We start from the raw sequence: 26193 nt of genomic DNA, 5'->3' as shown, positions 1-26193 counted from the left end.
ATTCTGCCCTCCCTCTGGCCCTGTGATCCTGAGTAAATCCACTTCAAACATCGGGACTCTGTTTCCCCATCATTAAGAAATGAAGGGATATGGCTAAACAAAGTCTATTATGATTGATGATGATTATTTTATCTCTGATAGTGCTGTTTGAATGAACATAGGGGTGTCTTCCCCCTCTTGGCTGGGGCAAATATGCGGGTTCTCTAGCTTCTCTTCATCCTAGCGTCAAGGAAAGCTCCTGTTAAAAACACTACAAACTCCCACCGGCTCTGTCTGCAGGGTGAATGACTCCCTGGTGATTTCATCTTCAGGGAACTTTAGTGGGGGGGAAAAAAAGCAACACACAAAAAACCCAAGCTGCTCAGCTAATTGGATTTCATGGCTGATATGCTTTGATGTGCTATTTGTTCTAGTTAAAATATTTACTCTTGAAAAAAGATCTTGGCTGTCGAAACCCAAAGTTCCACAGTGTGGGTTGAGGGTACTGCAGGGTGAGGAGGAAGGGTTTGTAGAGAGCCTCCCAAATGCTTCGGAACAGCCACGAGTCACATAATCGTATCTGCTGGTCCAGGTTGCCATGATGACACCTGTTCCTTAACTTCTCCAGGACTCAATTTCCTTGCTTGTAACGGTGGGGGGGGGGCGGTTAACATTGTACGAACCTCACTGATGACTGAGAGAGCTATTTTGCTTTTGCAACATGCCTGACACCTCAAATACAGTGTTTTTCCATTGATCCAAGGAGAGCTGTTCAGTTTTCCCATTTGTGTGTATGCCTGTGAGTGCATGCCACCACTCGAGCTCAGGGCCTGGGTGCTGTCCCTGAGCTTTTTTTGCTCAAGGCTAGCATCAATGTCAACTGAGCCACAGCGCTCCTTTTGGTCTTTTAGAGGGGGCAGTAGTTAATTGGTGAATCTCAGGGATATTCCTTTCTGGGCTGGCTTTGAACTGTGATCCTCAGATCTCAGCCTCCTGAGTAGCTAGGAGGACTGGCACGAGCCCATCAGCACCCAATCCGTTATCCCAGTTTTACAGGTCTGGAAAGTAGATTGGTGGGGCTCAAGTTCCTAACCCAGAAGTGATTTTAATGTGTAAATGATGGAAATGGGATTCCAACTCCGGTCTCTACTGATCTGAACACTTAAATTGCTGACATGGCTGAGTGGGAAGGTAGCCAGGTGGTTTGGTTATACAACTGATCCATTCCCAGGGTCTCTGTGTCCTAAGAGGTGCAGTCTTGAGATAGGAATCCCCATTGTTGGATGGGTTCACATGTAGCCAACAATAGATAGGGTTGGTAGCAAGCCCTTGACCTGGTAGCTAGCCTTGATCCTGTGTCTGGGGGCTTGATGGCTGTTGGAAAATCTTGTCTGGCTTTGGTTTGTGCAGCTGGGGCCTCCTAGCTCTTCTCCACAAGTCTCTTACTGTCCAGTGGTCTTCCTTCCCCCACCTCCCAAGTGCTGGGATTACATTGTATATGGCTGTGGAAGTAAGTAGTTCTTTTGGAATCAGGCAACATGTACCCTTTGCAGTGGGAGCTCCCGGAGCTGCCTATGCAAGTATGTTTTACGTTCTTAAATGCTAACTGAATTCTGAGTGCGTAGGCTTTTAGAAACCATTATACACTCTAAATATGAAGTGTAAAAAAAAAGAAATCTTTACACAGAGACTCATGTGCAGGCCTGTTGCTCCAACATCATCATGGGAAATATAAAATATCTCCTATTTGTCTGTTAGTGGAAAATGAGGGGGAAATGATGGCCCGCCTAAATATTGGAATAATGGTAATTTCTTTTAACAATGGAGCCATTGAAAGCATAGATGTAGGTATACCAGAATGAAGTAAATTTTAGGATCTATTATAAAGAGATCCATATGTAACATGCTTGTATGAGACTGACATCTCATGCCTGTAAGGCTCAGATCCACCAAAACTCCAGAAGTAGAGCCTAGGCTCAGCTGGAGAGGAGGAAGCTGAGGGACAGAGCCTCAGTCTGGAGAGGAAGAAGTTGCAGGACAGAGCCTAGGCTCTGAGTTCAAGACCCAGTAACCACTCCGCCAAACACACATTTGTCTGAGTATGAGTCTCTATCTACGTATCTCTTTTTTATCTGTTTTTTGTTTGTTTTGTTTTGTTTTGTTTTGCCAGTCCTGGGGCTTCAACTCAGGGCCTGGGCATTGTCCTTGGGCTTTCTCAAGGCTAGCACTCTACCCCTTGAGTCACAGCACCACCACTTTCTGTTTTCTCTGTGCATGTGGTACCAAGGGATTGAACCCAGAGCGTTGTACATGCTAGATAAGCACTCTACTACTAGGCCACACTCCCAGCCCCGTTATCTGCTTTTATATGTACACTTACATTTATTAAATGTACCTAAACTACATTGAGAAGCCTACTTTTAATAAATGCATTTCTGGCAAGATTTGTAAGACTAGTATTTTGAGGAACAGTTCTTCATTTGAAATGCTTTGGTTCTATTTAATTAAAAAAACACAACTATACACCTATGCTACTTAAAACAGTTTCTTTTAAAAAATTATAAATCATTGGATAAAAGCTTATTCTTTTAGCATCAAAGGAGTCAGCTGCACAAATGTACAGTGACTTGGGTTGGAGGTTAAAGTTAATTAACCAGGCAGAATCAGGTCCTTGACTAACCTGCAGCTGTTGGGCTTAAGGTTTGAATCTTTTTTTTTAAGCCTCCAGATACAAAGACAGACCCCAACTGGTTCCATCTAAGTTCAGCTATTTTGAGTTGAATCTAAACAGAGAGGAGGAGGGCTCAAGTTGGGGGCACAGGGAGGGGTTTCTCATCTCTCAGCTACATTAATTCAGCACAGAGACATTTCTGATGCCTTACTCACTGCCTGTGGAGAAAGCTTGAAATAGCCTTGAGGGTATGAAAAGAGGGGAAAAGAAAGCAGTGTATCTTAAATATCCTGTAGATTTTAGGAGCAGAACACCTGTAATTTCCTTAATTCTTACATGAGCTCCGAATTCTTTCCTTTTTCTCATGCATAGGAGGAAACTGAGGCTGGCAAGGGCAAATAATTTTCCCCCCCAAAGCCATCCACTTGGTCAGCTGAGATTTGAGTCCCTGACCAGTGAGGTCTACACATCTTAGGATAGTTCTATCAGGCTAGGATTTGCAAGTTGATGCTTATCTGCAGTGGACATGATGGGGCCAGTTTAGGAGTGACGAGGTCCAGGGGACCCATCTTCTCATTCTTGTGAAGTAGGAAAAAGTAGTTTTGACAACAGTACATGCAGACATGAAGTCTAACAGGGGAGTCATATGAGTTTTGAGGATAGAGATGCTAGAGAAATTCCTTGTTTGCTTCAAAATCCTTTCCTCTGGAGGCCTTCAATCATTCATTTGTGTCTCATAGTCAGCATAAATGTTTTCTCCAGTCAGAAGGGAGCTTTTTAGAGTCAAACATTGTCCAGAAGCAGAGTGATGAAGATGCGGCCCTCTGTGTGAGTACTGGACCCATGCATCCAGCTTCCTGTTTCCATGCAGACATTGCTAATCACTCACCGAACATGTCCCTACTTGATGTGGAATGGAGCGTGCAATATTTCCCAGCACAGCCCCTCAGAGTTCTAGAATTAGGTAAACAGATTAGCATTGATAATGGAACCTGTCTGTTATGCAAGCAGTAAGTGCAGTGGTAAGCATACATCTGGGAGCCAGATGTTGAGATTTGAGAGGGAGGGGATGAGACAGAGACAGATAGAATAGTTTAATTCAGTGATTTTTAGTCCATGACTAGCTGCTCACAAGGGATGACAGGGTTGGGGAGTAAGGAGCTAAAGTTCTGGAAACTACCTGACTGTTAGTTAGTTAGTTAATTTTCTGTTGGTCATGGGACTTGAAGTCTGGTCCTGGGCACTGTCCTTGAGCTCTTTTTCTTTTCAGGCTAGCACACTGCCATTCTGAGCCACAGTGCCACTTCTGGTTTTTAGGTGGTTAATTGGAGATAAGAGTTTCATAGACTTTTCTGCCCCTACTGGCTTTGAACCTTGATCCTCAGATCTCAGCTTCTTGAGTAGCTAGGAATGCAGGTATGAGCCACCAGCACCTGTTTTATTATTATTATTATTATTATTATTATTATTATTATTATTATTTATTTTTTTGTACTGGGATTAAATTCAGGGCCTTGTGCTTTCTAGGTAGGTGCTCTATTACTTGAGCCCTGTTCCCAGTCCCTTGGCTTTTAGTTTGGTTTTCAGATAGGTCTTGTATTTTCTCCCAGTTCAGCCTTGAACTGTCATCTTCCTACCTCTGCCTCCCAGGTGGTTGAGATTATAGGCAACTTTCAACAACCTTTCTTTTCTTTTTAAATCGGAGGCACTGAACAATCTATAGTCAAAATACATTTTTGTTTCACTCAAATACTTTTAAGAAGCTGTAGCTTCTTGAGAAAGTTTGAAATTCTCCATGGTGCACGCTCCTTTCTGTGTCCTCCAGAGAAGGTTGAGACATTTTCCTGGAAAGGTGATTTTGGCTCTAGTGAAGATGTCACCATCTGCTTGCCTGCCGGGCAGCTGGCCTGGCTGAAGGAGAGCTGGGGCTAGCTGCTTTGAGATCTGGGAGAGTAGGAGGTCCAGGGCACAGGTTGGGGAGGGGGGTTGTTTGTGGCTCCCAAGGCTGTTCTTGGGTAGGGTCTTCCTTCCCCAGGCACCTGCTCAGTTGGGGAAGCCCCTCCAGCATCTCCTTCTGGCTCACTCTCGCTCCTGGCTTTCCTCCCCATCCTCTGTCAAGAGCTCCAGGCTGCCTGCCATTCCTGTTGGCACTGGCAGCAGCCAGAACAGTGCAGGCTTTCCTGGCAGCGGGGTCCATGACTGCTTCATTTCTCCTTCTGCTCTTTCACATTCTTCTGTCTTTTTCTCCATGGCCTGGTACCCAGCAGCCTGTGGCCAAAAAGGGCATTGATTACCTTTTTTTAAAAAAAAAATTTTTTTTTGCCAGTCCGGAGGCATGAGGCTTGAACTCAGGGCCTGAGCGCTGTCCTTGGGCTTTCTCAAGGCTAGTGCTCTACCTCTTGAGCCACAGCACCGTTTCTGTGTATGTGGTACTGAGGAATCGAACCCAGGTCTTTGTGCATGCCAGGCAAGCACTCTACCACTAGGCCAAACTCCCAGCCCTTACCATCTTACCTCCCCCCTTCTCTTCTCTCAGCCTTCACCCAGTAGGGATAGATTGCCCGCTTTCCCTCCCTCCCTTCAACAGGCAAGTAACAGACATGGGACGTGGGCTCTGACATTGCACAGGGCTCGAGTTTCCCCCTATCCCCATTTCAACCAACAAACCAACAGTAGTGCACACCTGAAATCCCAGCTCCATGTTGAAGCATAGACAGAGGAGGATTATGGTCCAAGGGCCCACTGAGCTGTCTTCTAGAGAGATCTTTCTATCAGCCAGGCCTTGGTGGCTGACATCTATAATTTCTGCTGCTCAGCAGGCAATGATTGGGAAGATGGCAGTCTAAGGCCCTCCTGGGCAGAAAAGAGCCTATTTCGACAGACAAGTGGTGTGTGTGTGTGTGTGTGTGTGTGTGTGTGTGTGTGTGTGTGTGTGTGCAAGCCTGTACGCACACACGTGTATGGTTTGTGCTTTTTCCATTATCGGCAAGTGCGATCTTGGCAGACATGGGAAGATGACATGCTAGATGATCAGGTAGAGAAAGCACCTTAAAGAGGAGCAGTACACACCAGCCAGCATTGATTGATTACTGATCAGTGCATCTGTAAATATCTCAGACCCAACACTTTGACCTAGGTGCTCTTATGATCTCATGTTACAGGTGACTGAAGTGAATTGATGAATGAACTTGTCACTACCGGTGCTTGAACTCAAGGCCTCACACTCATATTCCTGCCTGCTATCCCCAGCTGCATGGCTGGTGCTCTACCACTTGCCACACCCCTAACTTCTGGCTTTTTGATAGTTTATTGGAGGTAAGAGTCTCAGGGACTTTTCTGCCAGGACTGGCTTTGAACCGCCATCCTTAGATCTTAGACTTCTGAGTAGCTGAGATTACAGGTGTGAGTTATCAGAACTCTTGAGATGAAAAAAGGAATTGCAAGGAGAGTGACTTTTCTAGAACATGAGAATGCTTGGGAAGGGTCCTTCTCTTCCCTTGGCCTTTCCCTCAGGGAGATGTCCTTTGTCCCCTTACTGGCCTGGTTGCAGCCACAGTGGCCTTATAACATCCAAAACAGCAGTGGCACCCTCCTTGGAACCAATTGGTGTAACCTCAGAGGGGTGTGCCTGCAGCGGACTGATTTCTAGTTCTATTCTTCTCCCCTGGAGATGGGGAGGTGTGGATGGAAAACAGCAGCTACAGCAACAAAAATCTGAGGCTGAAGCCTAAGGCTGGATTCAAAACCTTTAATTCAGAGTGAAAGACTTTAATCAGGCTATAACTTGGCTCCATTCCTAAATGCTACCATGTTAAAAAAGGAAAAGAAATAACAACAATAATAATTCAGAGAACGCAAATAATAGTCCAACCTAAAGCCAGGAATAGGTCAAAACAGCTGTAGTTTCTCTGGGAATGAAACATTCCACTCTTTAAATTATTGCAAGGAAATGTATCTTGTTTTCCCCAACTGAGCCTGGAAGTGAATTTAAAAAAAAATCTATTACTGCTAGTTACTGATTCAGCAAGAGTTGCTTTATTGTTATTGTTGTTGTTTGCTTTTCTTTCCCTTTTCCTTTGCAAGCCACTGTCCACCTCCATCTTTTTCTGCCCTTTTTCTCCTGGGTGTACCAGAGGAACCTTCTAAGTAAAAAACAAAACTTCACTTTGTGTGTGTATGGCCAAGATTCAAATTTGCTATGATTCATTGGAAGGGGGGAGGGGCTGGCAGAATTGGAGGGAGAAAGGACCCATGGAGCCTCTCAGATGTAAATAATTCAGGGTTTGGAAGTGCTCATCTTTGGACGTATTGGAGCCATTGGGAGTGTGGACGGCTGGGAAGCAAAACTGCTGAGGCAAGCAGGAGAGAAGCAGAGTCACTGGCCTGGATTGGGTCAGCCAACAGAGCAGCTGCATGTGTTGGAGAAGCCAGCCCATGTGGGGCATGGCGGGGGGCCCAGATCTGGGGATCCCCGGACTCTCAGAACACATGAGGCTCAGTGTCAGGGGAGCCTCTTGTTACACAAAAAAAAAATCTCAGGGAGGTGTAACACTCACAGCCTAAGAAAAGGGAACAGTGAAATCCTAAACAGTATTTAACAGGAATAAGTTAGTATGAGTGTATTCCTATTAATATACTATGAATGATATATTAATAACATTAATGACATAGTATAGCAATATATTCATGAGCTAAGGTTAATAGAGCTGATTCTAATTAGTATTAATAGAACTCTTACCACATACGAGGTTACTTTTCAAGTCAGGTAAGTATTCTCTCTCCTTTTTTGCTGGAATTTGAACTCAGGGCCTCATGTCTACTCAGCAAGCACTCTTCTGCTTAAGCAATGCCCCCAGCCCTCTTTTGGGGTTGATTATTTTTCAGATAGGGTTTTAATTTGAATCCTCCTACACAGCTGGGGTTACATGTATGCGCTACCATACCTGATTTTTTTTCTTTGAGCCAGGTTCTCGGTCTATATCCCAGTCTGACCTTGAATTTGTGATCCTCCTGCTTCCTCTTTGTGAGTACTGGGATTCCATGAATTTGTGCCACTAAATCGCTGACATTGATTTCCTTTCCTTTCCTTTCCCCTCCCTCCCTCCTTCCCTCTTTCTTTTTTTATTTTTTCTTTCTTTCTCCTCTTCCTTCCCCTCCCCTCCCCTTCCCTCCCCCTCCCCTCTCCTCTCTCTCCCCCTCCCCTTCCCTCCCCTCCCTTCCCCTTCCCTTCCCTTCCTTCTTCTGCTAAACCAACCTTGAATTCCCCAGGACAAATCTGATTCAATCATGCTCTTTCATCCTTCTTCTAAATTACCAGATTCCACTGGCAAATATTTTTGAGCATGTTTACTTCTATGTTCTTTAGGAATATTGATCAGTAATTGCATTCACTGTCCAATAGGATAAGCCTGGATTACATGATGCTCCATGCAACTAAATCTAAATGGATTACATTATGATGTAAAATTGAAATTCCACTGCTTTGGATATTCCAGACACATCTGAAGTCAAATCCATGGATTAGAAGTCAAAACCAATAATATTGGATGGTACCAGCATGTCTATCATATTGGACAGCACAGAGAGCTTTCCCTGCAACCTAAGCTTTTGTATGTCTTTGAGCAGAGTTCAAACTTTGACGTTTATCTGTTGTCTTTTATCCTTAGTGTGGTGGTGGAGCTCTTTCCAGCCTTGGAAAAGAAACTCTGTGATGGATCATCTGACATCTGTTTTTTTTTTTCCCTACCCCTAAAAGTGTTCTTTAAATTCCCAGCCTAGGAGGGGGTCAGCTCAGTATTATGTAAAAGCAAGGTTTAGTTTCATTTAAAAAAGGGAAAGGTGTTTTAGTTTGGCCAGTTCTAGGCAGAACCCAGAAGTGCTCTTATAGGATGCATATTTCACAAACCAAGATTTATTCCAGAACAAAGCTCTAGCATAGCAAAGGTTTTGTCTGGCCAAGTGGGATCCATCCTTACTTTGCATGAGCAAACCTGCAGGTACAATATTTTACAAGGCACATCTCCTTTCAATAATTAAATACCTATGCCAGCATGTTGTAATTTCTAAGGACATAAAGATCACAGAGAAATAGAGCGCTTTATAGTCAAGCAAAGCTCAGGGAGGGTTGTAGATGGGGGGTGGTTTAGGGAGGGTTGTTAAAGAGGAGTATTCTGCTTAATGAGAATGAAAAGGAAATTGTAACTTGGTTCCAAATTGTTCACTGGGGTCAGGAGACATGGAGTAAGAAGGGCAGTGCTGAGATCTCAAGCCCAGCTGGGACTCCAGGATGGGCTCACATCACTGATTTTTTTTTTAACTCTGTGAAGGAAGGCTTTCTCTTGGACATCTTGTGTCAAATTGGAAAAGAGATTTTTGTAACGGACCCCTCCACCCACCATCAGAGGCTCTGTACGAATCATATCCCTGAGATGCTGCTGGGTTTAGACAAGCTAGGATTTCTAATGGTGGTTTTCCCTTTCAGTGACCTTGGGCAAACCAGTAACCTCTCTGACCCTCTCTTTCTTTTCAGGGAAACAGAACAACAAACCCCATTCTCTTAGTGTGAGATCTGTGGGCCAGCCCCACTACTACTCTCAAGAGCTCTTGCTATAACCGTGGCTGTGTGGGCCACTCTTTTGGGAGGAGTGTCATAGTCCCCCCAGCTGGGTGGTTGGGGGTGAGGGGTGCTTGAGGGGACTAATAGAGAGAGGGGAACATTTTCATCCTTCTCAGCCCCCATTCTTTTCTAAGTTAGGATGAAGTTTAGATCAAGGGCCAGGACCTTGACTCCCCCTGCCCCCATAATTGTGAGCGGTTAAAAGAGGTTCAGGCGAAAAATACAGGCAATGGTCACAAAGGAGTTGGAGACTCATTGCCACCAGGAAGTCAAACACCATTGCGGAGTGAGGTGCTCTCAGAAGGCAATCGGAGGAGGATGTGTTTGGACAAGCAGGGATTAAAAAGAAGGGTATCTTAGGAAAAATGGTAAACACCATTGAGCATTATGAAGGGTTGGCAGTGCAAAGTGTCTGTCGGACTGTGGGAGAGTAAGCAGGATGTCCTCATAATAGTCCCATATGTGCCTGTGGTCCAACTTGATTTAAAATTTTATGTCTACAGGAGAAATGCCAGAGTAAAGAAATCGCGGGGGAGGGGTGTTTCCAGACATCAGGGATACCCGTGTGGCTCCACAAACAGCGCACGCACCTTTTTACCCAGACAGTTCTATTAATATTGGATTTCTGCTATGATTATAAAACATCATCCGACACAAGCTGTGCGGTAACATTTCTCCCCCAGCAACCAGGGAGCCCGGAGAAGCTGGATTGTCATTTGCAGGAGACAAATGACAATAATCCCTAGAGATGGGATGTGCAGAAAAAGATATAATCCTATTAAGAGATTGCCATTGTGCACGTTGCCTCTTGTGGTCCCAAGTGCAGATGCAGGAAGGAGACAAGGGGGCCTGTAACAGCTATAGGAAGGAGCTCTCCCTGCAGTTGGCAGTGACAGCGCCCTGCCATTTCTGAACAAGGGTCCTTGGGGTATCGGATCACAGTAAATGACTGAGGGGAAATGTACTCAAGAAAGGTGATAGACCTGAACAACTGGAGTTTCACTTCTGAAGGACCTGGAGGAAGCCTGGCCATGACTCAATTTTTTTCATATATTTTTATTGTAATTAATAGAAGGGTTACATTATATTCATCAGATAGAAGGTACATTACTTCATAAATGTTGATACCCTTTCTCATGTCATGGTTCCCATTTCCCTCCCCCTCTCCCCATACATCTTGATTTTCCCCCTTCCCTCTCCTATTTCAATTAAGCGTATATAAAATATATCAGATAACAAGGTGAAATATTGTAACAATATGAGATAAAGGGACAGCAAAAGGACAACAATCACTCATTATATGGCTTCTGTTTCTATATCCTAGAGATCCTTTCATTTAGCATCATACTGTATGGCCTTATGTATCTAGGTTTTGCTCTATTGTGAACCTCTCCTAGGAGAGCCCAAGGTTTCTACTGATTATTGTAAATGAGGGAAACCATTGAGCCTATGTTCCTTTGAGTCTGGCTTCCTTCACTTAATATGATTTTTTTCTAAGTCTTTCCATTTCCTTACAAATGGGTGATGTCATTCTTTCTGAGAGCACCATAGAATTCCATTGTGTATAAATACCACATCTTGTTGATCCACTCATCAACTGAGGGACATCTGGGTTGGTTCCATATCTTTGCTATGGTGAATAGTGCTGCAATGAACATTGTTGTGCTAGTGGATTTAGTAGGTCCTTGTTTCTGGACGATTGGTAAATGCCAAGTAGTGGAATTGCTGGGTCATAGGGGAGCTCTATATTTAGTCTTTTGAGGAACTGCCATACTGCTTTCCATAGAGGTTGAACAAGTTTGCACTCCCACCAACAGTGTAGTAGTGATCCCTCCTGTCCACCTCCCCTCCAGCATCTGTTATTATTAGATTTCTTGATCCTAGCCATTCTAAATGGAGTGAGGTGGAATCTTAAAGTTGTTTTGATTTGCATTTCTTTTATGACCAGAGATGCCATGACTCAAGTTTTACACTCTTAGAGCAAACCCTGTAACTTCATTGGGGTGAGGACCAGGTAGTTGGAGTTCTAAGTATGTGTGAGATCCATCAATCGGTAAAGGATAAACTATTATTATTATTATTATTATTATTATTATTATTATTATTTTATTATTATTTGTGCCAGTACTGGGCCTTGAACTCAGGGCCTGGGCACTGTTCCTGAGCTGCTTTTTTTTTTTTAAATTGTTGAAGGCTAGCATTCTACCACTTGAGTCACAGCTCCACTTCCAGGTTTTTGTTGGTTAATTGGAGATAAGAGCTTCATGGACTTTCCAGACCATGATCCTCATATCTCAGGCTGGCTTTGAACCATGATCCTCATATCTCAGCTTCCTGAGTAGCTAGGATTACAGGGGTAAGCCTCCAGCATGGGGCTTAAGGTCTCTATTTGAGTGATGAAAATGAAACCCTTTAATTCATGCTATGTTTTAATGGGAAATGGAAGGGAGTGAATATTCAATTTATGACCCCAGGAAATGAGCACACGTGCACATGCAGATTTTAGTATTTAACAGTGAAGATTAAGACATTCACTGGCCCCCAAGCAATCACTTTGGATTATTTCATGCTCCATGCTTGCTACTCAGTAAGATACCAGCATGGTGTAGAAGAAGAGACATGAGTTTTAATAGTAGAGACATGTGGTGGGTTCAAGCCTAAGCACAACCATTTTCCAACTCTGGGACCTTGGGTAACTTCCTTAAACTCTTGCAACTTTGCTATTCTCATTTGTGCACTAGAGATACTATTCTCTGAAAAGTAGTAAAATATTAAATATTCAAGTAAATTATGATCAAAAAGAGTTACTTGTTTTTTGTCTTGGTGAAGGTTGACACCTCTTAGTTTACCTCTTAGGATCTCTTTCCTTCCCTTTCGGTTAATACTACTTTGATGATGGTGATAGTTGCTGCTGTTGTTATTATTACTATTATTTTAGTCCAGGTGGTTTGGATAGAGATCAATCTGATCCACAGGCAGATAGATATACCAATCCAGTCCATTTCTCTGCATCTATGGGATTGGTCCAGGGAGGTCATGTGATCAAAGATGGCCAATATGACCCCACTGTCTTTCTGGTTTCTAGAAGGAAAAGCTCTATGGCTCTTCTGGGTGCTGAAACTATATAAGAATATCCCTCGAGGGAGTGGTGCTGTGGCTCAAGTGGTAGAGCACTATCCTTGAGCACAAAGAGGCTCAGGGACAGAGCCCAGGCCCTGAGTTCAAGCCCCAGAACCAGCAAAATTGAACTCAAAATTGAGTTTGGGGCTTGAACTCAGGACCCTGCAGTTGTTATGCAAACACTCTACTGGAGTGACATCCCCAGTCTTTATTTAGAATTACTATGCTTTGAGATTTGCAATAGAGCAAAACCTTGATACATAAGGCCATATAGTATGAAGCTAATTGAAAGGACCTCCAGGATATTGAAACAAAAGCCATATAACGAATAATTGTTGTCCTTAATGTACTATGTTGTCTCTCATCTCCTTTGCTGTCCCTTGGTTATCTCATATTGTTATAGTATCTCACTTTGTTATCTGATATATTGAATTTATTTGTATTTGGTTATTTGATAGGGAAGGGGGGAAAACCAAGACAGGTGGGGGGTAGGGAAATGGGTACCAAGACATGTGAAAGGGTATCAATGTACGTGAATTAATGCACCTTCTATCTGGCAAATATCATGTAACCCTTTTACTAATTACAATAAAAAAATGCAAAAAAAAAAGAATTGCTATGCTTTCCCATGGAATCTTTACAACCTCTAACTAGACTTGCAGAGCTATTTCACCAACACGGAGTTGCCTCATGGTTCTGTTCGGGGCTTAGGTCTTTTATTATTTATGTAACAGTTCCCCTACATTATAGTTCTGTTTGACATGCTCAAGTCACTTCCTGTCTCTGACTGGACGCTGAGAGCTGGAGGGCCTCAAGCAGGATTAGATGGGCATGGTTCTGTGGGTGGGTATTATCTTCACTTTACACAGGAGCAGAGATGTTCAGACAACCCTTTGCAAACTGTCAACTGTCATGGAGCCTTGTTGGAGTAGAAATAGATATTGAACTCAGGTCTTTGGGACTACAGAGATCTTCAGGATTTGGCTGTGTATGTGTATGTGTAATTATATATATGTATATATATATATAATTTTTTTCAAAGGATTCGGCTAAGAACAAAAATCCCTTTTGAGAAGGAGGAAATCTTTTCAATGTGGAGAAGTATCTTAAAAGGTTCTATATCTGGGTCCTTTCAAACTTGAAATTTATATGCAAGGAATAAAACCAGACGAGAATGGATGGTGTTGGGATGAAACGAACAGGTTTGTGTCTTTTCTGAGCTGATTTGTCTCAGTAAATCCCCAGAAAATATCGCTTGTCTCATTTTCCCTTCAAGCCTTTTGTCTGAGTTTCAGCTGAGAAGATTTTTTCCCCCTCTCTCGTTCTTTGTAAATTCTCTTGATTTTGGTTATATAACAGGAGCAAACAATTGCCTTTACTGAACAAAAGTCTCAAATGAATAGCTATCAATGGTAATACTAGTAATTAACAGTTTTTTTCTCTGTCGTGCCTGCCCGAAACTGCTTTTATTGATTTATTTTGACTCTGTTCCATATAGGACAATTTTCCAGCTTGCACAAACATATGCTTATCTTCTTTTGGGCCCAACTATCTTGGACTCTATTTCAAAAAGAGCGTTAACTCTTCAGGACAGAGCTGACAGCAGACCAGAGGAAAGGAATTGGGGTGCCTCAAATGAACTGTACACTGGGAAAGATTATCAATGAGTGTGAAACATAGAGCACCTCTTAGTTTGAAGTTTGACATCCTGGCTTTCCTTTCTGAATGAAATTGGAAATTACACAGAATTGGGGGTGAGCGTGGTGGAGGGTGGCAAGATGGAGGGGTCCATCCAAACAAAAAAAGCCAAGGTCAGAGGGGAGAAACAGTGCAAAGAAAGAACCAGTTGGCTACTGGCAGCTCGCGCTTACTCAGGAGGCTGAACTCAGAGGATTGTGTTATGAGCCCAATCCAGACTAAAAAGCCCGTGAGACTCCATCTTCAAAATATTCAGGAAGAAGTCAGGCTGGAGGCTTAGCTTGAGTTGGAGTGTCAGTCAAACAAGCAAGTGAAGTGAGTCCAAGGCCCTGAGTTTAAACCCTGGTTCTAAATAAAGAAACAAATAACAAAGTAAACAAATAGGCAAGGGCAGGGGAGGAAAAACCAGTCATCAATTCTCCCTTTCTCTCTGCTCTCCTGAGGTCAATCTCAGTTATATGAGTGTCTTTCTTGCAATCCAAGTGAAAAGGTAATTCATGGTACTGAAAAGAGAATTCATTGTGTTATTGAGTTTCTTAAACCCCAGAATTGAACCTTTTATAAAATTAGAGGTGAGAAAATGAAATGACACAGGAATAGCATCCCCCTCAATATATTTGAAACCCCACTGGACATAATCATAGTATGGAATATACAACTTTGTGATCTATTTTTTCAAATCAATAACTTTTCTTCAATGCTTGCACATATATACTCAGTCTTCTTGACTGAGTTGTATTTCATTGGATGGATGCATAGAGCATGCTTAACTAATCACAGTCACCTAGTGTTGGCTATTGGTTCCTTTTTTAGTTTTCTTTTTTTTTGGCCAGTCCTGGGCCTGGGCATTGTCCTTGAGCTTTCTCAAGGCTAATGCTCTACCACTTGAGTCATAGCACCATTTCTGGCCTTTTCTATGTATGTGGAATCAAACCCAGGGCTTCATGCATGCTAGGCAAGCACTCTACCACTAGGCGGCTGTCTTCTTGAGGGCTCTTCTGTCCTGCAGGCAGATGCTCAGGGTGAAGGACGAGCTGGCAGCGTCCAGAGTGAACGTCCCTGGAAGTCACCCAGCAGCAGATGGAGCTAGTGGATAAATGCAGCCTTGCAGGTGTGGAGTAATTCTAGGGTGCTGGCTCTATGGTGCTGAGTGGAACCCAACCTAGAGCAGAACCATTCCTTCCATGGCCTGCCTTCTGCAGTGGAATTTTACTACATGCTCTTGGAAGCTGGGCTAGCACTTAGACTCAGCAGCTGGAGGGTTCGCTGAGGCCATACACAGCCAACACTCCCACCCCCTCATGACCACAGAGCTAGTGTCAGGAGACAGACGTCCACAGACGGCCGTGCATAAATCTTGCCCACAATGTATTCCTGTGGATGGCAGGATCAGACGGTGGGCACTTGACAGCCAGCTGGCAGTAGTATTGGTACCCTGGAAGTGTCAGCAGGCTTAATTACCAGCCCTTGTGCCAATTCCAGGACAAACCACCAGCCGTCTCCTCACCCCTGCCACCGCTACCGCTCCACAAATCCCTGAGGCGACATCAATAATTCATCTGAGAACCAAAAAGTTCCAGGCCTCTGACACTGTTGTCTTCCAGCCTGGTCCTACCTTCTGGGCCTCGCCTGGTGTCCCTGTCTTCTCAAACGTCAGGTGTGGTGTGAGGTGAAGAACGATCTGCGGGGTGGACACGTGTTGTCATTTTCTGAGGAAACAAGTATTAGAGACAGGGATTAAATGCTCCTAATTAGAGGTCTTTCTTGCCAAGCTTCTTCAGGAGAAAAAAAGAATTTTCTCCTCAGTTGATGTGCTATCCTTATGGAGACCTTGGGGGAGGGGCAGAGGGTGGGTATGTGGAATTCATATCTGGGAGCAGGTGGCCATATCAGAAATAATGGCTCGAGGTACTGGGAAAATGTAATCAATATTTACCTGCTGAGAAGTCCCAAGAGGAGAAGGAAATGGACTCCTTCCCTACGGCACAGATTTCATTCTGGTGTCCTGCTTTCTTTGTGTATTTGGCAGCAGGGGAAAAGTGCATGATTTTTTTTTTCTGGTGGTGGTGGGGAGAGTGTTGGGATTGGTGGAATTATTCCATCATCAGCCTGCACACAATAATCCATTATTCAAGCATGACAAACTTAAAATACTCAGTCTGGTCTCCTGGTATCTGCCTGGTTTCTTATTTGTGTCCAAATGAATGCAACCCATGACATACTTTTTAAAAATATTATGATTCTCTCTCTCTTTCTCTCTCTCTCTCTCTTCCTCCCTCCCTCCATCCTCCCTGCTATCTTTTGTCTAGAACAATCATTATCAACATTAGGCTTCATTATCTGTGTCGTCAGCTCTGGAGAACAAGAAACTTATGTGGGTTGGTAATGTTTCTCTAGACTTCATTTTAAAAACAACAACAACACACACACACACAAACAAAAAAAAACCAACAAAGCTAGACTTGTGACAAAACAAAAGTTCTCTAAAACTCCAATGTAATATAATTTAATTCATTCTTTCCCTGCAGAAGTGTAGCAGCCGGAGTTTCTGTGGCACAAGAGACGACAGAAAAGGTGGCTGATGGCATTAGGCAGAAAAGAAATCTAAAGGTGAGGAACAGAGGAAGCAAGGCCATGCTTGGGGAATCAAGTAGCCGGAGATGTCGCTGCTGGTCCAGTGTCTTAGAATCCACTATATTGCTGAAGGCAATCTCTCATCATACTCTCCAGTTGGATTCCAGGTCCTGAAGAATTGCTGCTATTTCCGCACAGGTGTTGAGGCCAGCCAGACACCCAGCCCCTGTCCCCCACCCTCCACCATGTGATTGCATTTGGCAGGGGTCTGAGGACATTAGTATTCTCATAAGGACCCTAGGGTTGCCTTCTACCATCCAAGCAGGTCCCTGTCCCCTGTGGGAGTCTGCTCAGAACTCATTCAGATCACTGCTTTCTCCAGGGTCCCCAGGAAGAGGAGGGCTACAATGTCTATGAGGTGGATTGCTGGTTGATGGTTCCCCTCGATGCCTGCTCTTCACACACTGAGAAATGGACAACCCAAGGTGATTGCGTGTCAGGACGCAGTGTCAACGGAACCACCGTGGTCTGGCCTGTGGTTCGGGGCATGGTCTCTGCAGTCGAGTCAGCATCAGCTGAGATGCTGTCTAGACCCTGGCACACCTGGCAGCTGGGTGCGAATGGAGGAAAAGAGCAGAGATGTCAGGTAAGGTGCAAGATACCCGGTTAGATCTGAACTGTAGATAGACTGTGAATCATTTTGCCAAAAGAAGTCTGTTTCATGCAATATTTAGATCCTACTTGCCCTCAAAGAAAAAAAAAAGAATCGTTGGTTGTCTGAAATTTAAACATCCTTAGGCACCCGGCATTTATGTGTATCCCAGAAGTTTCAGGGCTTGCTTTGTCTCTGCCCGCTCTTGTCTTTATAGGAGGCTTCTTCTTCATCATCTCGCTCAGATGGGAAATCAGAAGTCATAAAAGGCTTGAGGGGGAAAAGAAAAGGACAAGAATTTTAATGTCCCTACAGCATGAACTCTATTTAGGTTCAGTGATGTGGAACAAGAGTCTTTTCCTATTTTCCTCTCTTTACTGGTGTCCTGTACCAAGACTCAAGATGGACCCAGAAACCATCACTTCCATTCCAAGGATGTTTGTGGGACATTTCTTTCTGATGTAGAAAGAAGGTAGTCTAACGGGCCCGTTGGACAGGTATGCATTCTGTAATTCAGCAGGTAGCTTATGGTTCAAAACCATCCTGGGCAGGAAGTACCTGAGACTTTTTTTTTTGCCAGTCATGGGGCTTGAACTCAGGGCCTGAGCACAGTCCTTAGTCTTTTTCTCTTTTTTTTGCCAGTCCTGGGTTTGAGCTCAGGGCCTGAGCACTGTCCTTGGACTTTCTCAAGGCTAGAGCTCTACCACTTGAGCCTCAGCACCACTTCGGCTTTTTTCTATATGTGGTACCGAGGAACTGAACCCGGGTCTTCATGCATGCTAGGCAAGCACTTTAACCACTAGGCCAAACTCCTGGCCCATCCTTAGTCTTTTTCTCAAGGCTAGTGCTCTACCACTTGAGTTACAGCACCACTTCCAGCTTTTTTCTATGTATGTATTACTGAGGAATCGAACCTGGGTCTTCATGCATGCTAGGCAAGCACTCTACCGGTAGGCCAAACTCCCGGCCCCGTACCTGACACTCTTATTTCCAATTAACTACTGAAAAAAAAGCCAAAAGTAGATCTGTGGCTCAAGTGGTAGAGCATTAGCCTTGAGCAAAAAAAATAAAAAAAGGAAAAAGCTTAGGGACAGTGCCCAAGCCTGAGTTCAAGTCTCAACACACAACACAACACACACAGGAGAATATTAGATAATTCCTTAAGCTTACTCTCCAAACAAAAACTAGCTCCTATGTAGCCAACCAAGGGGTCCTTAAAAGAGTATAGTAGGAAGTAGAGAGAGATTTACTACAGAGGGGAGAGACGACACAGGATAACTTCAGTAGAGAGAGAATGAAATAGAAAAATGGAGGGGGAACAGGACGGGGGCGAGAGAGAGGAAGAAGAGAGAGGGAGGGAGAGAAGCTTCAAGTAACGGAAGGGTGCAAGGATGGAATTCGTGACCATGTGAAGGTCACAGGCCCCACATGCTCTTTGAAAGGAAAAACAATGGCTTTATTGAAGGTTGGAGACAAGAGCATACCAAAAGACCTGTCTGTCCATTGGCCAGGAGTGATGGCTTTTTCATCTGATTGGCCAGGGCAGGGGAACTAGAGGTGTGGGTTGTTTACAAGCAGAGTCTTGGTAGAATCAACCCCACCTGGTCCCAGTCCAGGTGCAAGGGTTAAAGAGTTCTGATCCACTGCGAAGCCCGCTGATGGCGGCATGCTTCTTCTCTTCTACCTGGGCTGTGCTTGCTCCTCAGCTTCTTCTTGACAGGGTATTTTAGATTAGACTCGAAGGTTCTACAGGTGCACCCCAAGAAAGAGCTCTCCTACAGATCTCCAGGAACAGGGAAGTTGCTGTTTGATGGCTGGGTTTCAAAGCCTTTCGCCCTCATGTTGATTTTTTTTTTCACAGCTGCAAGGCAGTCTGTAAGCCCTGCCCTTTTACATGACAACGCCCTTGCATTTCTAGATGGAAGAAGAGTGGCTGAAGGGTTGGGGGTACCTCACGTCTCTGGCCTTTCCCTTCGTCATGCAGCCTCAAAGTGAACTCCATCAGCCAGCCATCAAGGGGATGATGTCTCTGCAGCAGCAGACTCTTCTCCAGTCACGCGGCTGTCTGGACACGGGGTCCACAAGCTGCAGACCAGGTAAGCTGGGCCTAAACCACAGGAACTATGAGGTGACTCACCAGTGTCTGGTATGTTGGAAATGTGCTTTGGCAACTGAAAAGCAATGCCATCCCCTGCCTGTAAAGAGCATCCTGGGAAGTAGTTTTGGGGTAACCTTCAGTCTTTTGCTACCCATTCCTCTGCTGTTTTCTGTACAAGGCTGACCTCAGGGACTTGAAGGCCACAAAGATAGATTTTTTAAAAATATGGAATGATTATCAGGGTTTTCTTCTTGTTTTCATTTTTTTTGGTGTTGAGAGCTCAACTCAAGACCTAGGCAAATGTTTTAAATTTAGATCAAGAATTTGAGAAATTGAGAACAGAGTGTGGTACAGAAAATAATGTTTGCTTGCTGTCCTTTTGTGTCTTTTGAGTGAATTTGAGGTTCTCTGCCTCAGCCTCTCAAGTTCTGGGCTTACAGGTGTGCAAGATCATGCCCAACTCATAGAAAACACTTGGATTGAGGCAAAAGGCACAACCTGGAGTCACTCGGCGTCAGATAGAATTTACTGTTTAGTAGCATTGGCCGTGTCAGAGCTCACACTTAATGTCAGCCATTTACCACCTAATATTTCAGTCAACAGTTGATTTGCCTACACTAAAAAAATTGCGTGATTTAAATACATATTTGTAGCCGTTATATTTTTATTGTAACTTTATTATAATCTTTCACTCGTTGTACAAAGGAGTTTCACTTCCACATGTCAGTTTATGAGCACATGCATCTTGATCAGCGTCAGTCCTTTCATCGTTCTCAGTAGAAGAGATAAAAAAAAATTGCAATATAGTTTTGGCTTACGATGAATCCCTTTTGAGACTGTGTTTGGGTATCTATTTCTTCTGGAACTAGACCTACCTCCCAACGACAGGGGTGAATACACATCTCAAATAGGGCCAATTCTTTCTCTCCCACCATCCAACTCATCTTCCTTCTCTTTCTTCTCCCTCTACCTATCTCTCCTTCCTTCTTTGTTGTTGTTGTCATGGTCCTTGTCCTCCTCCTCCTCTCCCCTCCTCCTCCCCCTCCCTCCTCCTCCCCCTCCCCCTTCCTCCCCCTCCCCTCCCTCCTCCTCCCCCCTCCCCCTCCCTCTTTCCTCCCCCTCCCTCCTTCCTCCCCCTCCCTCTTTCCTCCTCTCCCCCTCCCTCCCCTCCCCCTCCCTCCTTCCTCCTCCTCCCTCCTTCTTCCTCCTTCTTCCTCTTCCCTCCTTCTTCCTCCTCCCTCCTCCTCCCTTTCCTCCTCCCTCCTCCCATTTCTAAGTAGTGGCCTGAAGGGAAACACAGGCATGTAGAGTCTATCTGTGGTCTTGTGCAGACAGACCAAAGCAGAGTGGGGGCCTTCTTGATTGTTGAGCTCCTAGTGTTGCCAGCACCCAAGGTCCTCACATGTGCAGTAGTTGGGACAAGGTTACCTTGCAGAGGTGCCCAGGCCGTCATGGAGAATTGAGAAAGAGATGAGCGGGGTGGGGTTTACAGTCTTTCCGTGTATCCTATCTGCTGTTTGAAATGAAGGCTGTTGGTGGTGTGACCCACTATTTTCTTTCGTTCTTCAGCTTTAAGGAGATGCGGTTGATGTAATAGCTTGTGTACGTTTTCACGTGTGTCATTAGAGGATGTTCCTTGAGTCACCACCAATACCGTGAATAGATCCACAGCATCCCAGCGTGTACTGGAGCCCCTTTGAGGCCTTTCTCTTCATTGCCCTCTAAACCCCAGGCAACCACCGATCTGTTTCCGTCACAAGTAATTTTTATTTTCTAGTATTTTGTGTCCAGGGAACTCTACAATATGTATTCTGTGTTTTGGTCTGGCTTGTTTAATTCAGCATAATAATTTGAAGATATGTTTCTGTTGATCCTCACATCAATAGTCCAGTAGTTCATGATTGATCCATTTGTCTGTTGTTGGGTGGTTTCTCCCCCCCCAACTTTCAATTTCTGACTGAAAATGATGAGTAATAGTGTCTTGTACATTTGGCTATATATCTTTTTGTGGACATAGACTTTCATAGTCTTTCTCTTAAAAGTACAAGGGCATGGGAAAGCTGGTTACATGGCAAATGTATGCTTTTAAAGAAACTACTAAGCCATTTTCTTGTCTGTTGCCTTTCTCTCTGTCTCCTTTTATTTCTCTCTCTTCCTCTATTTTTCTCTTGATTTCTTTCTCCCTCTCTTTGCCTCACTTTGTTTTCTCTTCCCTTCCTCCCTCTCCCTCTCTTCCTTCCCTTCCACCTTTCTCCTCTCTCTTTCTGTCTTTCTTCTGTGCTGGCACAAGGGCTTGAACTCAAGGCCTGGGCACTGTCCCTGAGATTTTTCACTCAAGGCTGGCATTCTACCACTTAAATCACAGCTCCACTTGTGGCTTTTTGAATAGTTAATTGGAGATGAGTCTCATAGACTTTTCCTGCTTGGGCTGGCTTCAAACCAAGATCCTCAGGTCTCAGCCTCTCTGTAGCTCAGATTACATATCTGAGCCCCCAGCCATCTTCCTGCTCTTACACAGCACAATCAATCTTTCCCTTCCTTACTTTTGGTTCAAATCAGTTCTAGTTATGTTTCTTGCAACCCAAGAGTCACGGTAAGTATGGAAGACACTGCTTTGGGGAAATTTATTTGTAGGATTGGGAATCTGCATATTATCAAATAATATTTACTTAGAACAAATAATGCTCAGAAGAAGCCATGTGAAGGCTTGAGCCATACCTAACATGATTTAATCTGATCAGCTCAGGACCAATGATTTTAAACCCTCACACTGGGAGAAATTGCAACCCAAACAGCCCATAAATACTATCATTTATCATCTGATCTCATTCCTTGTTATTCCTGAGAGCAAATGGGATTCACAAACTGAGAGAAGACTAATGGTTGATGTGGTTAATTTGAGCAGTGCTTTTTTTTTAAATTCTCTAATGAGTTAATAAGAATTTAATAAGAAGTTTATAATTGTTGCCAAGATGCCTGTGAGGTAGGGAAATGTTCTGCCAGGGGCAGAATATTTGAACCAAGTGATGCAAAGACAAAAGTGGCAGCGTGCCCGAGTTAATGTGGGGCTTTGCCACGTCTAAGGCCACCTCTGGCTGAAGAGCAGGTGAAAGAAGAACAACAGAGGGACTAAGAAGCATGGCTCCAGGCTAGATGGCTTTCTTGAATTCTGATGCGGGCTCCTATCATCTTGTGACCTTGCCCTTGCCCTTGACCACAGGCTTGCCGCTTCCCTGTGCCTCAGTTTCCTACAAAGCAGAGATACCCAAGCATGTTCCCTGTTGATTAAGTTCTCATTGCTGGGACAAACAACAGAGAAAACTACCTAAGAGAAAAGGCATTTGCTCTGTGCTTAAGGTCATTCTGGTAGGAATGGTGCAGGAAAGATCAAAGCAAGTTATGTCCTGGTGGCCAAAGAGGAGAGGGGAGGGATTGAGAGGATGAGGAAGAGAAGGGAGGGAGAAGGAGAAAGTTTGCTTGAGGTGGCTTCCTTTCCCTTTTTCCTCTTACCCTGATTAGGCCCTGGGAGGATTCTGCTCACTTTCAGAGAGATTTCTACCCCTTCATTGGGTCTTCCCTTCAGTTATTGCTCTCAGGAAAGGACTCAGACACACCCCAAGGTGGCCTTTCCTAACTTCCTAGGTTTCCCCCAAGCCAATCAGGATGCCATTCAAGACTAACCATCACACTGCCTCTGCTGTGCTTCTCTCTCTCCCTCTCTCCCTCTCTCCCTCTCTCCCTCCCCCCTCCCTCTCCCTCCCTCTCCCTCCCTCTCCCTCCCTCTCCCTCCTTCTCCCTCCCTCCCCCTCCCTCCCCCTTCTCCATCCTCTCCCCCCCTCCTCTGTGTGTGTGTGTGTGTGTGTGTGTGTGTGTGTGTGTGTGTGTGTCCTGGGCTTGAACTCACGGTTTGGGTGCTGTCCTTGAGCTTTTTTACTCAAGGCTAGCACTTGAGCCACATCTCCTCTTCTGGCTTTTTTTTCTTATTATGGCTAATTGGAGATAAGAGTCTCACAGACTTTCCTACCTGGGCTGGCTTTGAACCATGATCCTCAGACCACAGCCTCCTGAGTGGCTGGGATGAGAGCTATCGGTTTCTCTCAGGGTTCTTTAGAAGATAAAATGGGTTGATAGTCAGGGGTGCAGGGGACGCCAACAGCAGTCAACACAGTTAGCAAATGTTCATCCACAGTTTTATCACAACGACTGTTGGTAGGTTCATCATGCATAGCATTCTCCCCAGTTGAGTGCAGGAAATTCACTTTTCCCATTTCTCACTTAGATGTTTCGGACAGTCTGCTTTAAAACAATGGATCATCATTTTCATTACTGATGAGAATCTGGGGGTTCAGTAACATGAACAAGTGGCCAACTGATGGAGCCAGTTTTCCAACCCAGAATAGCGGGTCCCTAACGGACATGCTTTCTTCTATGTACTGTTTTGAAGCTGTCCTAGACTCCAGGGACTCCAAGGTCAGCTTAGAGCTGTCTTGCGCTTAGATGCAGGAGAGAAAGAGCTCTTCCACAGGAATGAATGCTCAGGATTTCTATCAGTTCTCCTAAGATCCAGATGGGACCTGAGGGCTTTGGGTGAAGAAGGCCTTGTGAGCCTTTTCTGTCTTAGGGCAAAGCCAAGGGAGCCCACCATATCCTGTAGGCCAGGGGGTCATTTCCCAGCATGTAGCTTTTCCTTCTCACTGCAGCTCTGTGAGGCCTGGGATAGGAAATGTTGGCAGGTATCTCTGAAGCCATGGGCCCTCAAGTGTGGTCAACCTCACTACTCAGGTGTCTCGTGACTCAGAGGAAACCGGTATGCCTGTGAGTGCATGCCACCACTCGAGCTCAGGGCCTGGGTGCTGTCCCTGAGCTTTTTTTGCTCAAGGCTAGCATCAATGTCAACTGAGCCACAGCGCTCCTTTTGGTCTTTTAGAGGGGGCAGTAGTTAATTGGTGAATCTCAGGGATATTCCTTTCTGGGCTGGCTTTGAACTGTGATCCTCAGATCTCAGCCTCCTGAGTAGCTAGGAGGACTGGCACGAGCCCATCAGCACCCAATCCGTTATCCCAGTTTTACAGGTCTGGAAAGTAGATTGGTGGGGCTCAAGTTCCTAACCCAGAAGTGATTTTAATGTGTAAATGATGGAAATGGGATTCCAACTCCAGTCTCTACTGATCTGAACACTTAAATTGCTGACATGGCTGAGTGGGAAGGTAGCCAGGTGGTTTGGTTATACAACTGATCCATTCCCAGGGTCTCTGTGTCCTAAGAGGTGCAGTTTTCCACGTTGGGTGGTTAGACAGATGAATTAGTTGGGTGATCCATTCCTGTTAGTAGTGGAACAGTCTCTGGGTAGCACATTCCTCAGGTTCTGGGGTGATTTTGCTTCTTCCTTCCTTGTCATGCTCAGCTCAAGGGCTGTAGACTCATGTTATAATTCTCTGTCTTCCTTCCTGGCTAGCCCGGCTCTGGCTGCATCTGCTTTGATATGCGTTCCTGGTTTGATCTCTTATTTATGAGAGGCAGTTTTCACAGACAAAACAGAGAAGCAGGCCTTTCCATTCCAGCAGCAAATGTTTGCCTCACTTCTGGAGCAGGAGGCAGGCAGCCATGGCTTGACTGCTCTGTACCCGCACCTGAGACCAGGGCCAGAATCTGGACACTGGGTGGGGACATTTAGCTCATCGCCGTATTTTGCACCCACTGCACAAATGGGCCGTGTATTTACACCCAGGCTCGGCTCGGCCTCGGGGAGACCCAATGCTTTCCCTCCCCTGCACCACCTATTAATATATCGAAACACTAACCCACTGTGTGGTGGTGTTGAGAGATCAGACTTTGCTGGAGTCATGACAGGATAATGAAATTACAAGGGTGGGGACCCTCCTGACAGATCAGTGACCTGTAAAAAGAGAAAGGGAGATTAGACTTCCCCTTTCCTCTACCTGTGAAGAAAGAGATAACGAGAAAGCACCAAGGACTCCATACAGAAAGAGCTCTCACCAGAGGGCAGCCAAGCTGGATAACCTGGGTGCCAGACTTTCAGCTCCTCTGAATGTAAGAGAGAGATGTTTGTTACTTTTCACCGTATGGCATTTTGTTCAAGGACAAATGAAGATAGATTGCTCTTTGTCCAGAGAAGCCAATCTAGATTGCTGGATCCACTTTGAGTTTGCTAATGTAGATGGGCAGTTAGCAACTCCAGCAGAATGAAGCCTAAACTGAATGGAGGTGGCTGTGAGCCGTTTGAGTTTAGGTGGTTTGGGAAATATAACTTGAAAGGACAGGCATGTCTGGAGAGTGCTGTCTCCCTTACTGGTTTTGGCATATTTAAGTTAGGGAATCCTCAATTTACTTTGAAATTAGTTCTTTTGAAAAACATATCCTACAAAGTTGATGTAATGGTATATTTTATGTTATATGAACTTCAATTTTAAAATGTAGTAATCAACCAAATTAATCTATTAGGGTCTAGATTTATGTATTAATATGTTAATCAATTAATGTATTTACTAATCTACAGATATAAATCTATAAATCTGTCTACAGAAGTATAATCTATACACAGTACATGCATTTATATATAATATATTTAGTGTATATATTACAGCATATACAATCCAGTAATATACACTATACTATTTATATACTATATATACTATACTACTATATATTATATTTAATAATATAATTATACCATATTCTAAATGTTTTTATAATGTGTTGTAAGTATATAATATAATACATTTATAAATATAGGGGCTGGGAGTTTGACTCAGTGGTAAAGTACT

At 44.4% G+C, this 26193-nt stretch overlaps 1 protein-coding gene across 9 annotated transcripts; it reads left to right on the top strand.

The window, feature by feature from the left end:
- The first annotated feature begins 3619 nt into the window (after positions 1–3619).
- Positions 3620–20035, top strand: LOC150039652 (uncharacterized). Of its 9 annotated transcripts, none has more exons than XR_016534294.1 (6): positions 3620–3672; positions 5812–5965; positions 16613–16694; positions 17041–17304; positions 17528–17807; positions 19295–19786. XR_016534294.1 is itself a non-coding variant. In XM_090327695.1 (6 exons), the coding sequence occupies exons 2-6, from the start codon at positions 5904–5906 to the stop codon at positions 19873–19875; spliced, it is 594 nt and encodes a 197-aa protein (XP_090183821.1). In that variant the 5' UTR covers positions 3620–3672; positions 5812–5903; the 3' UTR covers positions 19876–20035. The 9 variants fall into 9 exon arrangements, 6 of the variants coding, with proteins under 6 accessions (XP_090183821.1, XP_090183816.1, XP_090183817.1 ...); XM_090327695.1 differs by lacking the exon at positions 17528–17807 and adding an exon at positions 19802–20035 and having other exon boundaries at positions 19295–19406; XM_090327690.1 differs by lacking the exon at positions 17528–17807.
- The last annotated feature ends 6158 nt before the right edge of the window (positions 20036–26193 follow it).

Source organism: Megascapheus bottae, unplaced genomic scaffold (genome assembly GCF_031878675.1).
Source record: "Megascapheus bottae isolate mThoBot1 unplaced genomic scaffold, mThoBot2.hap1 HAP1_SCAFFOLD_53, whole genome shotgun sequence".
Lineage (NCBI taxonomy): Eukaryota > Metazoa > Chordata > Mammalia > Rodentia > Geomyidae > Megascapheus > Megascapheus bottae.
This window is presented reverse-complemented; position numbering and strand designations above follow the sequence as displayed.